Source organism: Lynx rufus, unplaced genomic scaffold (genome assembly GCF_022079265.1).
Source record: "Lynx rufus isolate CCGP_SWC_20201006 ecotype Redwood Valley unplaced genomic scaffold, mLynRuf1.p SCAF_4, whole genome shotgun sequence".
Taxonomy (NCBI): domain Eukaryota; kingdom Metazoa; phylum Chordata; class Mammalia; order Carnivora; family Felidae; genus Lynx; species Lynx rufus.
The window spans coordinates 141,577,348-141,597,349 of record NW_025814856.1 but is presented as its reverse complement, the minus strand read 5'-3'; the positions used below and the strand labels follow the sequence as shown (position 1 = coordinate 141,597,349).

At 37.6% G+C, this 20,002-nt stretch overlaps 1 protein-coding gene across 1 annotated transcript; it reads right to left on the bottom strand.

Moving 5' to 3' along the window:
- Positions 1-714: 714 nt before the first annotated feature.
- On the bottom strand, positions 715-19,155 carry ASB15 (ankyrin repeat and SOCS box containing 15). The gene is made up of 9 exons (XM_047094549.1): positions 19,049-19,155; positions 17,182-17,234; positions 16,959-17,090; positions 15,470-15,628; positions 10,337-10,582; positions 8,991-9,162; positions 6,807-7,377; positions 6,134-6,287; positions 715-887 (listed from the first exon to the last, which is right to left on the bottom strand). Exons 1-9 carry the CDS (start codon positions 19,153-19,155, stop codon positions 715-717), a joined length of 1,767 nt encoding a protein of 588 aa, XP_046950505.1.
- Between the last annotated feature and the right edge of the window lie 847 nt (positions 19,156-20,002).

Here is a 20,002-nt window from a genome sequence, read left to right as displayed (position 1 = left end):
CCCAGAAAACACAGCATAAGACCGAAACAGGGCTTAGGACATACTAACGGGTTGTCAGCAGATAAACAACACAGAAAGAAGCCAGAGACAAAGTGGCCGGCCAGGGAGGTGGGAAGAGAGCCAAGAGAGCAAGGTGTCTTGAAAGCTAAGAGAAAACCATTTTACGGAGAGAGCAGACGGCAGTGCCAGATGCTGCGGGAATCCGTTGAAAGGACTGAAGAATGCCCTTTGAAATTAGCAACAAGGCAGTTGTTAAAGACCTTGCGAAAGGCAGTGGAGGGAGCCCAAGCCAGATTATAGAGTGTGCATCTGCAGGCAGGAAGGAGCTCTTTTATGCAGTATGGGTATAAAAGAAAGGAAAGAGCCAGCAACTGGCTGGAGATGTGGGTTTGAGAAAGTGGTTGTTTGTTTGTTTTATAAACACAGGAGAGACGTATATGGTAGGAGACACTTGATAGGGAGAAGTTGAAGACTTGTTGGAAGTGAAGATAATTAATAGAAATTCACATACAAAATACTGACCAGCTTAAAAAAATCACAATGTAAAGGTTTCTAAAGATGTAAAATACCGTGTCCCCATAAGAGCACATGATCATTATAAAATTGTTAATGGATTTAAATACATTTAAGAATATAAAATGATTCCAAGAAATTCTGAAGGACTCCCATTTTAAAATACTTTTAAAATCACATTTGAAAATATTATTTTTTAAATTATGGCAATTTTAGCTCTTGTCCATAGAGATCATACTCTTTAAATAATATATATCTTCGAATGGTTGGTGGTAGAGGGAGCTTCTCCATTGAGGCTGGCTGGCAGAGTCGTTGGAGACCCATAAGTCTTCGAATTTTTAACCGACACAAATGCTTTAACGAGCAAGGATTCTCTAAAATGATGGGGAAAAAACAAGCAAAAAATAAAAACAGTATTGTGGATTGACTTGTAAGTTACATTCTGGTTTAGAATAACATTAATAGTGTCATTCTAAAAGTCAGATATGTATACATTTAGCAGCTGGCGATTTTAAAAGAAATTCAAAGTGTAATTAAGCATCCCAGACCACTGCTCCAGAATACAGTCTCCATGAAGACAGTTAGCTTGTTTCAGTGTCAGGAAGACAGTCTGGCTCATAGTGGATGTTGAGCCAGGACATGTTAAATGAATGAATGGAATTGGCTTCAGAAAGAAAATGCTGCACCTGAGTGGTTCAGTCGGGTAAGCGTACAACTCTTGATTTCGGCTCAGGTCATGACCTCACTGTCGTGAGATCGAGCTCATGATGAAATGATTCCATGTATATATAATTCAATCTCAGGTTTGTTTCAGTTTCTGATACTTAAACACTTTGTGGTTTTTTTTTTTAAATCTAACATCACTTAAATATCTGATATTAGTCTTTATTTTCAACTCTTTATCTATATTACAACACTGATACATTATCCCAGCAGTATGAGCTAATGAAAGGGCAGTGGAGTACATGGTTTTAGTTGTGGGCTTTGGACGGTTGACATAGATTTAAATCCTGGCTCTGCCACTTGGTATCTGTGTGACTTTGAACTTGACCTCTGTGATCTCAGTATTCTCACCTGTGAAATGTGGATAACAATGGGACCTACCTCATAGTGTTGTTTGAAGATCAAATTAATTTATGTAGAGTATTAGAAAACTGCTTGGTACTTTGTAACCATTCATAATGTGAACTATCACTCAGTTCAGGAATAAAAGACATCATATTTCTATTACCTTTGTGATTATCTTCTCAAAAAATTAAAACAGTGTTTTTCAAAAACTATGAAGTCATAATTATTATTACCCAAATAGGCAAAATAAGTCCATTAAAAAAAAATAAATTGCATTTTATTTTCTTCTTTAACAAAGACACTGCCTCACGTATGTCTGGAGGAATCCTGACATCCAGTGGTTAACCACGCTCACAGCATTCAACTGACTTCCACTCCAGCTACGTTAATATATGACTGAAACAACAAAACACCACCTTGGTCTTCTTCCTCCTTAGATTTCCTTTCTAAAGTCAGCAGAATTGTTATTCTTTTGTAATAAAAACACATGGACAATTAATTAGCAGTTAGAAGCGAACTCTGTTCTGCCTATGACAGGAAACACAGCAGTGTTGGAGAGACTGGTTTGAGGGAAGACAGACAAGGGTTCAAATCTTTGCTTTGTTTTCCAGGTCTTTAACCTTGGGTAATTAAGGTATTTAAGACTTTGGGGTTTTTTTTTCCTTACAGTCTCCAAAATGTTTTAACCTCTTTATTGTAAAAATAAAATATAAGTAACTACACACATGTATAGCTTTATGAGTCATTATCAGTGATTATGAGATGAATATGTTTAATCACCCCCCAGGTCGTGAATAGAATTTCCCCAGCTGCCCCATAATTTCCTCCATAACCCATTGCAATCTTCATTCATTCCTCCCCTATAAGTTACCACTATTCTGACTTTTGTGGTAATCACTTCCTTTATTTTTTATTTATTTTTTAAAGTAACCTCTGCACCCAACATGGGGCTCGAACTTACAACCCCGAGATCAAGAGTCGCACACTCCACCGACTGAGCCAGCCAGGTGCCCCCATAATCACTTCCTTTAGAGCTTCATCATCGAAGTGTGCCATCCCTGTGCTATTGTATTGGCAATATTTTTTAAAAATTTGATATGACCTTTAAATCTCTTTTAATCCATCCTCTTCTTTCCATCCCCTTCTCTTCCCTTCAATTAATCTTTTAAGAACCAAAAAGCGCAGCAGTTTCCCACAGCCTAAATTCTGCTGATTGCATTTTCATGGTGCAGCTCCGTGCTTCACCTCCATTTCTGGTTCTGGCAAATTGATAGCTGGATGCAGAGACTTGAGCAGACTCAGGTTTGATCTCTTGGGAAAAACTATAGCTGGTGTTGTGTTCTTTCATCAAGGGCCACATAATGAGATAATAGGGACAGCTGATGCTCAGTGACCACATCCATTAGCTGACTGGGGGTTGCAAAATGGTGACATCTAGTTTTATCATTTCTTTTTCATTTATTATTTGGAATACTTGTATAAAGAGACGCTTTTTCTCCTCTACTTTTTGGTTACCAGTGACACAAATCACATAGGTAAGACAGAATAAATGCTTAGATCTTTTCCTTTATAAGCTTTCAAGATAATGAATTGATTTTCTTATCATCTGAAGTTGATCAATTTTTAAAATATCATACTTAAGCATATTTAATTGATTTCAACTTATTGATATAATTACCCTTTGGAAGCTTAATTGTCCCATCTTTGGCCAGTAGGAGCCTCTTCAAGTTGGCTCCTGAATTCTTTTGGCATGCTCTTGTAGGCTTTGTGGGCTTGTTTGCAATGTGGAATGACACATATTCCAGGCTTGTCTTGCACACTGCTTCCTGAGACCTGAAATCATCCATTTCTTTTTCTAGGAAATGATATTTCAAGACCACAGTCTGGGTACTGGGGATGTCCATTGCTACTCAGTCTGTCTTTATTTCTAAGCCTTTTTTTGTAGACACACACACACACACACACACACACACACACACACACCCCAGGTAAAATAGCTTGAGTTCATATTGATTCTTCCAATTCAAGGTCAAGCTAAAAGATGTTTGTTTTTTTTTTAACATATTACATCTGTATTTCCTTCCTTCCACACAGATAAACTGGTTCTCAATGATACAAAGAATAATAGAGTTAGAATATCCCACAATCATTCACTTACTAAATGCATCTCTCATTCTCAAATAACATTAGTTCTGTTATTATGCCACCATCATATAATTTGATATCTTTAAAGAATGTTTTTGTGTGGGGGCGCCTGGCTGGCCTGGTCAGTGGAGTATGTAACTCCTTGTCTCGGGGTTAGTTCAAGCCTCACATAGGGTGTAGAGATTACTTAAAAATAAAACCTTAAAAAAATGTTTTTGTGTGTGCTCTCTCCATTTTATTTATTTCTAATGTTTATTTATTTTTGAGAGAGAGACAGAGACAGAGACAGAGTGTGAGTGGGTGAGGGGCAGAGGGAGTGGGAGGCAAAGAATCCAAAGCAGGCTCCAGGCTCTGAGATGTCAGCACAGAGCCCAACGCGAGGCTTGAACTCATGAACCATGAAATCATAACCTGAGCCGAAGTCGGACACTCAACTGACTGTGCCATCCAGGCACCCCTGCTCTCTCTGTTTTAAAATAGTTGTGTCATACCCACATTATCTGGCCATGCAACCCTACATATTGTATCTTCTCTCTTTTAAATAGCAGTTAGTCTTGGTATTCTGTCTAATGCTCAGTACTAGTCCTTATGTCATTACCTCTTCTCATTTTGGTTTGTCTGAAGCTCGTTTCTTAGTGGATTCTTCAGAAGGCGATCAGAGGAACAATATTACCTGACAGAATATGATTTTTCCCCCGTAAGTCCATTGTTTTTGCCTACATGACCAAAGAATATAGTAATTTGTTGTTTTGTCTTTTCATCACAGATTTTTTTTTTTTTGTAATATAGGTTTTTGTATTTGTTCTGTTCCCTCAAACAGGAGATTTGTTGGTTTTCCTTTTCAAGGAACCCTATTATTCCTTTCTTTACTCTTTATTGCCTGTCTTTAATATCTGTCGCTGCATTTCAAATGCTTTGGTTTATTCCTTTATTTCTATTTTATTTAAAAGTTTTTCTTCTGTTCCAACTTCTGTTTCTCTGAAGGTATTATCTATTGCCTTATTAGTTCTTGACTTCATACTGGTTCAGCCTTATATTTGAAATTAATTTTTTAAAAAAAGAAATTATTTTTTTCTTTTTATGTCAAGTTCCTTCCTTAGTTGTTATCTCATTTCTGAAGTTTTGTAACTCAGAACTTGTGTGGTTCTTTTGTGTCTTATATCATTTTCCTTACACTGTTTAGCCCATTTTGAAATTATGTTTTTAGTTTTCATCTGTCCTGAGGGTGTGCTTTTCTAGTGTGCTTTCTTGTCTGTGAGGATATTATTCTGTTCCTCTTCCTATTTTTTCTTATAATAAATTTATATGAAACTTGACTGTGATAATTTTCTGTTGCTCATTTTGACGTGACATTAGTTTTCCTGAAGTTTTAGAAGGATGCTTGGTCTAAGGTAGCTCTTCTGACTTTACAGAACTCCCTATTCTGTTGTCTTCTTGCAATGATCTAAAATAGTGGCTTGCTCCTGAGGTTTCTTGGTTCTGTTTGCTGCCCCTCCTTTTGTCTGGAGTTTCTCATGGCTCTGTCCTGCTTGATTTTGATTTTATTCCCAATGTGGGCTGTGGTTCAGAAAGGGAGACTTAATAGGTCAGTTTCAAGAATTTATAGGGTCCAGGGGGGCCTGGCTGGCTCAGTTGGTGGGGCATGTAACTCTTGATCTTGGGATCATGAGTTCAAGCCCCATGTAGGGCCATAGACCTTATAAAATAAATAAAATAAAATAAAATAAAATAAAATAAAATAAAATAAAATAAAAATAAAATATTGGTTTCCAAACATTAGTGAGCTTCAGAATTACTTAGCATGTAAAAAAGAAAAAAGAATTTATACGGTCCAAACTGTTTTGTATTTGCCCTTAGTCTTAGTTCATATTTATAATATGACTCACTTTTATTATAAACTAAACTTTAACCTAGAGAATACAAAATAGCCAGCCTATAAGGCAAACTTTTGATAGGAATTTGTCAATAAAGACCTGAGAGAGAGCATATCAAAAAGGCTAACTCTAAGTCATTCCATTCATCCATTTACTTGGTATTTATTATTTACTACTCACTAGGTATCATGCTAAGTCTTGAGAATACAAAAACAAACAAAACAGATGCCTGCCCACATGGAGATGAGTCTATGTATCTTATAGTCTTATAGAAGTTTTTTTTTAATATGTTTGTCAAATGTTAATATAGTTATAGTATTACTCATTATACAATTAAAGATTTGGAAACTGTTAGGAAAAGCCAATACTTAGCATCCTTATCAGAGGAAGTATTAAGGATGATTTTTAAACACCTGGATAATTCTGAAAACAAAGTAGCACAGAAAAAGTATCAAATATGACATTAAGAAACTTCCCCTGTATACATTCTTCATAAAAAAAATTATAGGCAAAACTTTTTTTTTTTTTTTTACCTAGTATTTGACGGATTTCTGGCCATTCTCTCTGTACTTGTAGTGCAGACTTCAGTTTAGCACACAGAGGGATATAATCCATGTAATCAATTAATACACGAATAACGCTGCCTACCAAGTGTTTCATCCAAGGAACTGTAATAAACTCACAGAACTGAGAGAATTGATAAAATTTAATTTAGTAGTACATTTAATATACTATATACATAAGCACTCAATTTTGCTATGAAAAATTACTATTGTCTTCTTATGGAAAATACAAGTACCCTCCTTGTAATGAACAAAAAAGGAAAAGAAATTGTTTACTTGCACCTAGGAAACTATGAGCCCTGAAGCTATGTGCATGACTTTGATGTGATTGCAGTCAAGAGCATGGAAGAATCAGGTTGCTTTCCATGATTCTTCTCTCCATGTTTCCATCTCCCATATTCCACCACATACACATAAATTATTAATTGCATACATTTTCATTTTCTTCTACATTCAGTTTCCAATTCAAGAAAAATAATTAATCTTTTTTGACTAGTTTTATGCTTATCTCCCCATATTATTGCCAAAAAAAATTCAAGAATAAGAAAAATACAAGAGTGGATTTTTCTTTTCTTGTGATATCCCTAAGTGAGCAAAAGTTAGGATGATGACCCAGTAGGAAGAAGAAAAGGATGTAACTCACCGGGTTATCTTTTATTACACAAGATGTCCACCCCGGTAGTACCTCTTCTTCTATCTCTGACCACACAAATGAATTTCCAAAGATGTTCCCATGCATGCAGTCAAAGCACATCTCCACTTGATAGCCATTATTCAGCAACAGCCTCAGCATTACCTCGTCATTTAGGGCATATTGAATGGCACTGGGGAAACGTGTGTCATTCACACGCATAAAATAACAATTGACGTTAGCTCCGTGGGAGAGAAGCAGCCGGACAATTTCATGGTTATTGGCCCTCACTGCCACGAGTAGACAGTTGAGGGGATCTAGGTTTGGGTCTGCACCTGCAGCCAGAAGGACTTCTGTGCACTGGATATCATTGTTAGAAACGGCAAAATAGAGCGCAGTCTTCCGCTCATCATCATAGCTCTCGGAAATGTGGTCAGCAAGCAGGGTATTGACATCAAAGCCATTTTCAATAAGCAGCTCTAGGCACTGTACATTTTGTCCATCTGCTGCTGAGTGAATTGGTGTTAGCCCACTTTTCTGGATTGCATTTTTGGATGTTATTGGGATAAGATACTTCAGCGCACTAAAAAAAAAAGTCAAATATCCACATGGCATGAAGAAAACGAAGAATTTCAATAAACCAGATTCCTCACTAGACAAGTGAATGCAGCCTGTTTAACTTCTTTTACTTTCTCCAGATAACCTCATACAAAACATTTAACATTTAACCTTTGCCCACTGGCTTACTGCTTAGTTTAGTGTAATTCAGTTTTGTTTTTAGTTTCCCATTCTAAATATTCCTGGGCAACATGCTCAATGTCCTATGTTTGGTCCTAGAATTGTGGTTCCTTAGGAACCCTCTCCGTCTTCCAATTCTCTTTGGAACAACATAATATTTATAAACAACCAAAGCTATTTAATGAAAAAAATATAAAAGGTTAGCTCATCTGACCCCATAGAAGAACGCTTCATAATCTTGACCATGAGAATTATGGACTCATAGGACGTGACCTTGAACATTGCTTAGTCCAACCCCTCATTTAACAGAAGAGCAACAGGAAGTCTGGAGAGGTGAAATGACTTGTCCAAGGTCACACAGCTGGATGTGGAGCAAGGACTAGAGTCCAGGCCTTTTGAATTCTCATTTGTTACTTCTCTCACTGCTTCCTGAGCAGTCTATGCTTCAGTAGTGGCCACGCACATCCTGCCTCCCTCCATATAGCTTGCAATTGAATTAATAGCCACAAAAAAAGAGTCCTTATTAGTCCATCACCCTTTATCAGTCCAATGGGGATAACTCGCCACAGCTTAGGTTTCTAAGAACCTGTGATAAACGGTTGTGAATTTCACACTTGCCTGAACAACTAGACACACATGAGAGCCACAGCAAGGATAACTTGATCCCTTGTGCCTAATTCAGAGCTACCATGTGTGAATTTATGAACACTGGGAGTAAATCCAGGTAACTTTAACAACATGTCACTTAGCGTCAATTATGTGTCATTGGCCACTTAGCCAATGTGGCCACTGAATGCGCTAAAGCCTAATGATTTCAAAGTTTTTGAACTTATAAAATATATTTAATTTCCTAAAGCCATCCTCTTATGGTGGGTGGTTTAATATAGTGATTGTAGATTTCTATTGGTGTGTTGATTGTGGCACATTTTGTGATTTAAAAATCTATCCGACCTTCCCCCCACCCCAAGAATAAAGAAATCTGAACTTATGGTGAAACTTCTCTATTCAAGGATAAATTTGACATTATATCATAATACCTGTAGGTATTAATAAAAATTAGAGTAATACTGGTGGCATTGTCACAAAGTCCTTTGTCAAAGGCAAAAGTTTTAGAAACCATGTAGCTTTTTGTTAAACACATTGAAAACCAAAACAAAACAGAAAGGCATATTTAAATGGTTTGTGCAGAATTCTCAGTTATAACTTACTTCCTTCTAAAAGAAAAATTTTTGATTATAAAAGTGGTATAAGTTGAATGTGGAAATTCTAGAAAAGTACCAGAATATAAAACGAAAGGGAAAAATCAAACAAATATTTATGTACCCAAAACTTGTGAACAGTGTGTCTTTTTCTTTTCAGATTTTGGGAGGTATTAAATAGATAAGACTTGAGATTCTACTGTACATACAATTTTGTATATTTCAACTTAAAATGATCTTCTTATGATTTATTACTCACAGATAATGTCCCTCATAGGCAGCTCGGTGTATTGGAAGATGCCCTGCTCTGTTGGGTACATTTCCACTTCCTCCATATTCCAGCAGGAGGGAAATGCAGTCAGGATTGCCTCCTCCTGCTGCCTCAAACAATACTGACGCCCCATCATCCGCCAAAGCAAACACATCACCACCTGGCAATATAAAACATATGGCAGAATGATAACTGGAGTTATCTTGAAATTGTCATGACAGTCGCCTTAATAATAACCTGCTGTTTTCCTTTCTGGCTAGGACTTAAAATTAAAAGTATAAGATTAAGAACAGCTGTGTTCTCAGTATTTTCAATGAACAATTATGCATGTGTGTTTCATTTTATTAGAAAATCTTTGCATGAGAAATCAAGAAGTCAATTTACAAGGTAGACAAATGCTCCCAAGAAAAGGAGTAGTTAGCCTCTCAAATTTAAAGGCAATGTTAACAATATATTCCATTTTTTAAATTTTTTTTTCAACGTTTATTTATTTTTGGGACAGAGAGAGACAGAGCATGAACGGGGGAGGGGCAGAGAGAGAGGGAGACACAGAATCAGAAACAGGCTCCAGGCTCTGAGCCATCAGCCCAGAGCCTGACGCGGGGCTCGAACTCCCGGACCGCGAGATCGTGACCTGGCTGAAGTCGGACGCTTAACCGACTGCGCCACCCAGGCGCCCCCAATCTATTCCATTTTGACAACTGCCCTCTATGTGCTGTGTGTGACCCAGCAGAAAATCCAAAATGAAAAAATAAGAATACCTTAAGGAGCTCAGAAGGGAAATGAGACAAAATATTATCAAAGAACACAAACCGCATAACATTCGGACTAGGAGTCCGAAGTGACATTAGGACTAGGAGTCATGATGTGGGAGAAAGAAGTGTTTGAATTCTGGCTCCGCTGTAGACTGAGAGAGTCTGGGGCAAGCTACTTACTTCTACGAATATCTGTCTCCTCCTCTGTAAAATATCACTTATTTCATAGGGTTCATACGATAATTAAATGAGGTTGTGTTGTTGGGAGAGGGGCTCAAAAATGTTAGTTTTTTCTCCATAGAGGATCCTTGGGGGAGCATATGGCCCTAGTCTTTATTTATAAAGGAGGAAACTGAGGACCAGAAGTTTTAGTAAGGGTAGGCGGATTCGTAGGTCATGATGTATAGGGTGTAATTAAGTTGTGGAAGAGGGGACTTTCAAGAGGTTTCTTGAGGAGCTGGGTACAAAAGCCTGAGGCCCAGTTACATTCAGGAGAGAAAGGAGAGGCAATGAGGAATGGAGAAAAGGAAATTGAGGGACAGGAGAAACAGCAAGAATGTGCAATTCCTTTTCAGATACCTCTGTGGATTAGGTGTTCCAACACATCGCAGTGACCATACTCAGCAGCAACACCTAACGGCGTGACTCCAAATCCGTCTCTCAAGTGGACATTGCCTCCGTGGTTTAGTAGCAGCGCTATGATATCTTTGCGGCCTTGTTTGGCCGCTTCATGCATTGCTGACCATCGCTTGATGCAGGGCTGGTCAAGGCTGGCATTGTGTTTAAGCAGAGTGAACACCATGTCGTAGGAGCCCTTTTTTACAGCTGGAGGATGATTTCAAAAAGAACATCAACAGTAGGCATATTGGCATGGATAATTTAGATGGTATGAAACGTTATTAAATTTATTTTTTAATTTTTAAAAATGTTTATTTATTTTTGAGAGAGAGAGAGAACAAGCAGGGGAGGGGCAGAGAGAGAGGGAGAAAGACGATCCAAAAAGGGCTCTGTGCTGACAGCAAACAGCACGATGCTGGGCTCGAACTCCCCAACCATGAGATCATAACCTGAGCCAAAGTCGGATGCTTAACTGAGTGAGCCACCCAAGTGCCCCTAACTACTAAATTTAATGCCAAAATAGATATTACCTATTCCTTCTTCTTCTATAAGAAAATATTGTAGTTTTCATACTCCTTCTATTTTTCACACCCAAGATGATGTCTTTTCAAGACCCTGGTCTGAGGAGGATAAGACTTTCATGGAAATCATGCACATCTCTAAAATAGGATGTTATGTATACTCTTTCTAAACTTTAGAAAATGAAAATAAGTGAAATGAAAATAACATCCTCTGTTGGGTTGTATAAATTAAATAATGTATGCAAATGCTTAGTATATACTAGGAGCTCAATAAATTATAACTATTATTATTAATATAATTTCATCACTTCTAGGATCCTGGAGCCACATGTGTGAATAATGTTTATCAAGTCCCCTCATCACCCCCCAGAAACATTTTTTTTCCTCCACCAAAGATAGCAGCACATATTAAATGAACTTCTCTTTCCTGTGGTCTTAATGGGAGGTTAGCAACGAGAAGGTCTAGAATCCAGGTAGGTCCAATGTTCTAAATAGGTGAAGTCTATGATAGCTAATGTACTGCAGTGTAGGGGATTCACTAGACTGTATGCCGCTCTCCCCCTCTGCTTGTTTCTAATAGATGAAATTACAGGTAAAATTTCCCCCAACTAGGCTTTGGATTATTTAAGAGATTGTCCCAATTTAGGTATAAATAATTCTGGAAGACGTAATGTCTCTTATCAGTAAGTCAAATCTTAGTAAGAAACAGAGAAGGACGAGTGCTACTCCCTGCAAATGGAGGTAAATACAATTACATTCACTCACTCATTTGTTCATTCATTCATTCATTCAGTTGATATGCTCTGGCTATATGAGAGGCACTGTGCCGGATCCTGTGGACAACGGGGAAAAGATGGACTTGGTTCTCACTCATGTAATTGACAATTTAGGGAAGAAGCCTATATTGTCTTCCATTTGAAGAGAGACTCAAAGTCCAGGTCTTTGCTGGGAAATACAGGACGAGATGGGGGGGGCACATAGAACATCTTGGGGAGCAAGGGGGCAGAATACAGAAAGCATGTCAGGCCAAAGCAAGGGAAAGGGCCCTCAAAGGCATGACAAGAGGATGAAGACTTAATTTGGAGGCAGGCAAGCCATCACTGTGGTGAGATTTCAGTTTTTCTCCTGCTCACTAGAGTCTGTTGACAAATGCCTTTCTCTGAATCACCCACCTGCCGCTGGCAGCTCTAATTATAGTGAATTACCTCATCCTAGCTGGTGTCATTGCAGAGAAAACATCAATAAGTTAAATGAACTAAGAGGTATGTGTCCTCATTTATCTTCTTGCTCCTATTACATTTTTTCTAGAAAAAAAATGAATTCAAATAATGAATCTCTTCCATTGCGATCTGTTTTCCTTTTGTCTGACCCAGAAAACATGTTGATTATAGATATTAGTCTTTTTTCATGAAAATATCATAGACAGGCCATATTCAGCTTAAAATAATTTTAAAAATAAAACTTTACTTGCAGTTTAACTGTTTTGGAACTAATAATTTATTTTATTTTGAATAGGAATAATAATGGAAGTCATGGGAACACCTCCCAAACTAACCCATGAAGACATTCTTAACCAATAAATGGCTGAAATAATGAAAACTAATAAGGCACAGTATTTGTCTAACATAACTAAGTAAAATAAAGCTTAAGATAACTTATATAGCAAAAAATATACATATATACATATATCTTCAACAATAATGCTTAAAGAAACAAACTTCAGTTGAAAAGTTAGGGAATTAGAGACTTGCATAGATTATAGGCACATTTAAACACTTTATAGTTTGCTGGCACTATTCCTTTTAACCTTAAATTTCTGTAATTTTCTCTTTTTTATGTTTATTTATTTATTTTGAGAGAGAGCGTGCATGCATGGAGAGAGGCAGAGAGAGAGAGGGAGAGAGAGAGAATCCCAGGTAGGCTCCCAGCTGTCAGTGCAGAGCCCGACGCGGGGCTTGAACTCACAAACTGTGAGATCATGACCTGAGCAGGAACCAAGAGTCAGATGATTAACCAACTGAGCCACCCAGGTGCCCAAATTTCTGTCATTTTCTTTCTTTTTCTTGATATGCATGTTTTGCTCATGTAATTTTTTTTATTATCAGCAGTGATTTATCTTGTGACTCCTAAGACATACAAATTAGAGAAGAGATATTTTTCTGAGGCTTCTTGACAAGGATGGGCAGACTGAAAGAGGAGATGGAGTGAAGAGGATGCGTATTGATTTGTGAGAAAAACAGTGTCTGAAATAAAATTAACTGAGCTGTAAATGACATGAGGATGTCGGACAAGAAGGGCAGCAGAACTGAGATGTTGTGCCCCATGGTTCCCCGGGCTTCCTCTATCCCCTGGACCCTGCTGGCCAGGACAATCTCGTGGCTATCCAACTAGAGAAAGGTGACACCAACTTCAGAGGAGTGGGAAAAGAATGAGTGTAGCACAAAATACCCTCATTAAGTGTCAGATGATCACAAATTAGATATCTAACCCTCAGCAAGTAACCATGTGATGGACTGTAAGACATCAAAGTACCACAAGTAAGGGCCCGATGGCTGATAGCAAAGAAGGGCCCTGGAGAGACCTAAAGTGATTTTTTTTTTTTTTTTTTGCCATCTAAGCATATTCTGTAATAAAGACAAAGACAATGCCATCAGGCTAAGAAAAATAAAAATGACATTACACATAAAAATAAAAAGAACATATTTTTCTCTTATCTCTCCCTTTGTAAGTTAATGGACTATGAGTAGCAAATTTCAAAGTAGCCTACAGAGTCAAAAAGAAAACTAGGAAGGTGCCACAGATGATCCGTTTTCCTATAGAACCTAAAAATACTTGACATGGGTTCCACCAAGAAGGTCCTGGGAGAAGGTAACCCAAGAAAAAAAATTTTCCCCAGGTATGTGGATGATGGGGACATAAATGAACACCTTCAGAAAAGTTCCTTCCTGAGACTTTTGTCTTCTCTTTGAAATTACCATTTAGCTTTTAAAAAATTTTTTAAATGTGTATTCATTTTTGAGAGACAGAGTGCAAGTGGGGGAGGGGCAGAGAGAGAGGGGGACACAGTATCTGAAGCCAACTCCAGGCTCTGAGCTATAAGCACAGAGCCGGCGTGGGGCTCAAACCAATGAACCATGAGATCATGACCTGAGCTGAAGGTGGACGCTCAACTGACTGAGCCACCCAGGCGCCCCTTACCATTTAGCTTTTAACATTATTTCTGAATGTTAATTCTATTTTGACTCTGATAACATAATGATCAACTTCCTTTCCCATACTTCAGGTATTTCTGGAGTAGAGAAACTGACACATGCAACTTTGAAATATATATAAATACTGAATGCTCTGTTGTAAGCATTAAAAGCAAAAAGAAATCAAATGAGGGATAATCACGACTTAGTTGTGCTTTACATAAGTGAATTAAGGATAGCAAGTAGAGAATAATTCTACATTTGCAAAATAAGGTAGTATACAAACTCTGGAAAGGTGTGTGCTTTTTTTTTTTTTGCAGAAATTAAAGATCTACAGATATTTATAGAATTATTTATAGCAACAATAACACATTCATGGATGTCATTGCAAATACCCCATGGCAAGTGCCTTTAAAAATAATACAGATCACATTAATAGTGGTGATGTAACCATAGGTGAATATGCCATTTCATATGTATAGAACCTGCCCAGGATAAGAGTTTTGGTTTACTTCTAAAAAGCATCAGTTATTGTAACAAATTCCAGAACTCTACATGACAGGAAATGTTATCTCTGGTCATTTGTAGTTAACCTCATCTCACTTTTACAAACAGACTTGCCAATTTTTATTGGTCAACAGAAATAGCAGGATGCACAGACTGAGAAGAAACTGACAAATGACAGCTTTAGGTTTACCATCATTCCTTGTGTCATAGTTGTGAACCCTTCATAGGTGCCCACTGCTGCATCTATGTGATCAGAATCTGCTGACACTTCATTGTTCTGATGTGGACCTTCAATCTCTCTTTCCAACCCTCTTTCTGCTTCTTTCTTCTTGCTATCTGCTGCACATGCAACCTTACTTACAACTGACCACCACCTAGAGAATATTCCTTTAGAACTGGCACTGCTCAGGGCACCTGGGTGGCTCAGTTGGTTGAGTGTCGACTTTGGCTCAGGTCATGATCTCATGGTTCCTGAGTTTGAGCCCCCTTTGGGGCTCTGTGCTGACAGCCCAGAGCCTGTAGCCTGCTTCGGATTCTGTGTCTTCCTCTCTGCCCCTCTCCCGCTCACGTTCTGTCTCTCTCAAAAATCAATACACATTAAAAAAAAAAAAAAAAAAAAAAGAACTGGCACTTCTGGCTTCACAAAACTCCAGGGTTGGATCCAGCACTTAGTTGGTGCTGAAGGATCTTTCACATTGGACCTCTTTGTAGGATTAAAAAAACAAAATCATAAGGCAGATGAGATGGGTGTTAGGGGAGGAGCTCAGGGAAGAGAAGGAGATGAGGTCACATAACTTCAATACACAGTGGTTTCCAATAAATACTTATTAAATATTCATCAAACTATGAAAGTTCTAGAAAAGAAGATCATTTACCAATCAGAAGTGGCGTCTCTCCTTTGTCGTTTTTGGTGTTTGGCCACACTCCCTTTTCTAGTAAAGTTCTTACATTTTCCACCAGACCAGCTTTGACTGCCAAAGTCAAGGGTGTTTCTCCTTCAGAGGTCTTGAACTCCCAGAGTGTCTGGTAGGATGCTGAGATATGAAAGTATTGTATAAAGTTAAAAATCTTAAAGGATATTACAAAGATCAGAGTAATTCAACATTACATACTTTGGATTAGACAAAGTCAACTGATGACAAGGAAAGATTAAAAGATGTGATTCAAGTTTATCAAATGATGGTGAGTATACATAGATGAGCATGTACTCTACAGCTAGAAAACCAACATCTGTGTTCCAAAGTTGTTTTTATTTTTTTAGTGGATTGCATATTCTTTTTTTAAAATATAAATTGTAAAATAACTCCCTGGTCCTTTGTATTATTATTTAAATTGCACCTGAAACTGATTTTTGTCAAATAAAATCTGTGAATGTCAGAATGAGAATGTATCTGAATACTGTCAGAAAATGTTAGGAAAGAAATACCATGTTTATCATCACCTTCTACATCTATTTGTCTCTCTGTTTAGCTATTTTCTTCTGGCTGGCTGGCTGGATAGTCAATTATCAAGCAGCAAGGATTGCCTCCTAGAGCACAGAACGAGGGAGCACCCTTGAGGGTTGAAAGACAGGGCACTTACAAGACATTTAAAAAGTTGCTGAGGGGTGCCTGGATGGCTCAGTTGGTTCAGCACCTGACTTTGGCTCAGGTCATGATCTCGCAGTTTGTGAATTGGAGCCCTGCTGTACTGACAGCTCAGAGCCTAGAGCCTGCTTTGGATTCTGTGTCTCACTCTCTCTCTTCCCCTCCCCTGCTCGTGTTCTCTCTCTCTCTCTCTCTCTCAAAGAAATAAACATTAAAAGAATAATAATAAAATAAATTTGCCTAGATGTGACAAATATTATGTTAGAACATCAAAATTATTAATACTTAACCCTCTGTCAATTCACTTAACCATGAAGTTGATTCACTGTGATACTGATTCATGTTTCCACCATGAAAAAATTAATGCAATATAAGTACAAAATATTGTAAATATACTTGTGCATGATAATGATCTTTTGAAAACTGTTAAGACATAGTTCAAGATGAAAAATTAAATACTGACTCCCAAAAGCAAAATGGTTTATATTTAGATCAATTAATTCATGATATATACAAGCTTTTATTACTTTTAGGTTACAACCACATCTTTGTGCCAACTGTATCACATTTGTAGAAGGATTCGAAGGGCGAAAACTGAAGCTCACAAAATGTGTTGATTCTTATATTCTGAGTATAAAACGTGGGTATTCTCTTTCCCATGTACGAAATTATCTTTTATTCTGCTCTTTCTTTTTGCTTTTTATGTTATGGGAAGTTATGGGATCACTCATAACTTCTTTTGCTTCTGTTGGGTCAAAGAGATTTTATGTTCTCTTACCATCCAGAACAACTTCAAGTATTTGTTGAATGGGTTGAACCACAGCTTCATGCAATGGAAACCATCCTTTTTCATCAGCTTCATCCAATGCATGTTTATACTTCACATATTCCTGGAGCTCAAGAATGTGACCTAAATTAAACATACCGGCTGGTAACAAATCTCTGTCTTGGCAACGTGAATTCTTCAACCTGCCCCATTCTAGGCAATACACCCATTTTACCTTGTTTTATGGCTTCCACAAGTTTTCTGTTTTGATCACTCAGTGGTACAAACCTACCAGAGAAAGAAAAATAAGCCATATTTATCCTAGTGGTGTACTTCAAAAAACCCAAACGTTTAACTTATATTGAGTTTTTGTACATGATTTTAATTATCAAGATCTACAGGAAATGCATGCAACTGATTTTATCTACTGTATTAGTACCATGCTCTAACCAACTGAGATAACCAGCTAACTTAAGTTTGTCTCCTTTAAAAACGTAAATGCTCAGGAATCAGGAACAGTATATTTGTGATACACCAGACCTAGGCACATTAGTACAGATGACAAAATACAAGATTATAACACTGTCTCTGTAATGAGTTCTAAGCAATGATAAAGAATTAAACAGTTGTAGTCGGGGTCAGGAGAGGTAGTTTCGGGTTTTGTGATTTAGTGTCTCTGCGTAGTGGTTTCTTTATCTCTAAAATGATGGGATTACATAGGAAGATCTCTAAGGCTTTTTCCAACTTTAAAAATTCTATGCTCAGTAAATGGTGCTTTGAACTTAATAATTGCTAATTAATAATTGCTAAATTGGGAGCTTATGATCCAACACTGCATGTTAGAGTCTTTATTCAATGGATCTACAAGTGAAAAGAGGTTGAGCGTTTTACTGAACAAATTCCAGTCATTGGCCCAACCCTCACGGCAGTTCTCTGGTGTGTGTGTTTATTCTCAGGAAACAAGGTATTTCATAACAAATTGATTCAACTCTTTTAAGCAGAAACATCTGTTAGCATTTTACAGTTGTTAAAGCCTTCTTGGGAATTCTGTTGGGCATAAGGGAAAAATGAAAGAGACCCAGTTTAAAGGTACCATGTCCATTTTTAAGAAGCTCATAAGCAATACTTTTATAGAACTGAATTTATTCAAAAGCACTACTAGGGGTGTCTGGGTGTCAGTGGGTTAAGCGTCCAGTTTCAGCTCAGGTCATGATCTCATGGTTCGTGGGTTCGAGCCCCACGTCGGGCTCTGTGCTGACAGCTCAGAGCCTGGAGCCTGCTTCGGATTCTGTGTCTCCCTCTGTCTCTGCCCCTTCCCTGCTCGTGCTCTGTGTCTTTCTCTCTCAAAAAATAAATAAACATTAAAAAAAATGAAAGCACTACTAAATTTCAGAATACAGGATTCTAAGTACTATAAAAAAATGTAAAGTTTATTTTCATCAGAAGTGCAATGTGTGTTGTTCAAGACAGAAATCTACTTTTTCAGTTTCAGACTCTATAACTCCTTCCTGCTAACATAAACATCAATTTTGTATATAATTTGTTAACTTCTGTCATTTGGAAAGTAGATAATTAAATAGGCTATGGTTTACATATTGCTGTTTTTACTAAAAGCCCTCGACTCTTCCCATTCATTACACTTAGGGCCTAATCCATATTATTTTTAATATTTTGAAGATCCAAAAATGAAACACATTACTTACGAAGGCTGTCTGAGTCAGTAGCAGAGTGGGCTCTGGAATATTCAGAACAGATCTCTGTAAACCTATTTAGTTGTCTAAACTGTACTTGCAAATTTGTTCAAGTTACTTATTGATATTTTGATTCTATATTAATTTAAAAAAATAGGCAATCCTATACAACCAAATTCAATTAAGAACTTTCCGTTTAGGTTATTTCCATCTTCCACAGGAGGTGGGGATTTGGGGAAGATCATACTGCTAAAACCTATGCACAGTGGCCCTTGTAAAGCCATTGGAATCCCCACCAGAGAAGAAGAGTAAGCATTTCCCTAGAGGAGAAGTCAGGAAGAGTCATTTTATCTGACAACAAAATGAATGCCATAAAGAAATTTTGTTGAGCATAGTCAATTTGAATGTTACCTTTCAGAAGAAAAGACAGACTTGCTGGCTTCAATGGATTCTTGAATACTGAGCTGAATATCATAACTTGTAAGATGGTCTTCATCGGGGTCATCATTAGTATCCATGACTGGATAGAAATTTGAAAGAGGCAATTTCTTATTATCAGCAAACGACACAGAACAGTATATACAGTTAATGTGAAGATGCAAAATGAAAAACTAAAATGCATTCACCGTTCTTCATTGAACAAACACAAATGTAGTCAACATTTTAATCCGTTTTACATATGAAGCCCATCCTAACCTTTGACACCTTTAACTACCTGCCATTTGGGTGTCTGCATTTTCTGATTTTGGACTTCCTTTTCATTAATGGCTGCCATTAGGCTAATAAGAACACACTTTTTCGACGCTTCTGACTTACACTAATTTCAGCCCATCAGTTTTCTGAAGATGCTTCTCTACACAGCACATGAGAAGTACATTAGAAACTCAGACCAAGAAGAAGGAAGACAGAGACAGGAATAGAGAACAGGGAGCCTTTCACATTCTCACCTTTTAATGTTATACCTGCTGTGTTTGCTTATTTGCTGATGTATTCTTTTTCTCACATCAGTAGAGGTTTGAGTTGGCTTTGTGTTCAACTTCTGCTAACAGACTCTACACTCCCTTTGAGGGAAGGGCTCTACCTCACTCATCTCTCTACGCCTTACGACTCTAGAAGGGGCTTGGCCCAGAGAAGATTCTCAGTGAACATTTGTTGAATTAAAGTAGAGAGAACAAAATGTCACAAATGCAGTGGCCTTGCCTTATCCGCAAGAAGTGTAACAGAGCAGATAGAGAAGATGTGAAAGAAACTTTAAACAGAAGGAACTGAGAACTTCAAACACTGTTCTTCGTGAGCAACTACTGTCTAGTCTCACATATGAAGTGAACAGGTTTCAAAATTCCAGAACTTTAAAATAAGACAGGG

Bases quoted from the DNA above. Each gene is read 5' to 3' on its own strand.
- ASB15 (XM_047094549.1), bottom strand. From the start codon at position 19,155: ATGGATACTAATGATGACCCCGATGAAGACCATCTTACAAGTTATGAT. The intron at 9,163-10,336 runs GTATCTGAAAAG...TTATATTGCCAG, and splicing joins GGAACACCTAATCCACAGAG to GTGGTGATGTGTTTGCTTTG. The intron at 7,378-8,990 runs GTGAGTAATAAA...TTTTTTTTTTAG, and splicing joins GCCTATGAGGGACATTATCT to TGCGCTGAAGTATCTTATCC.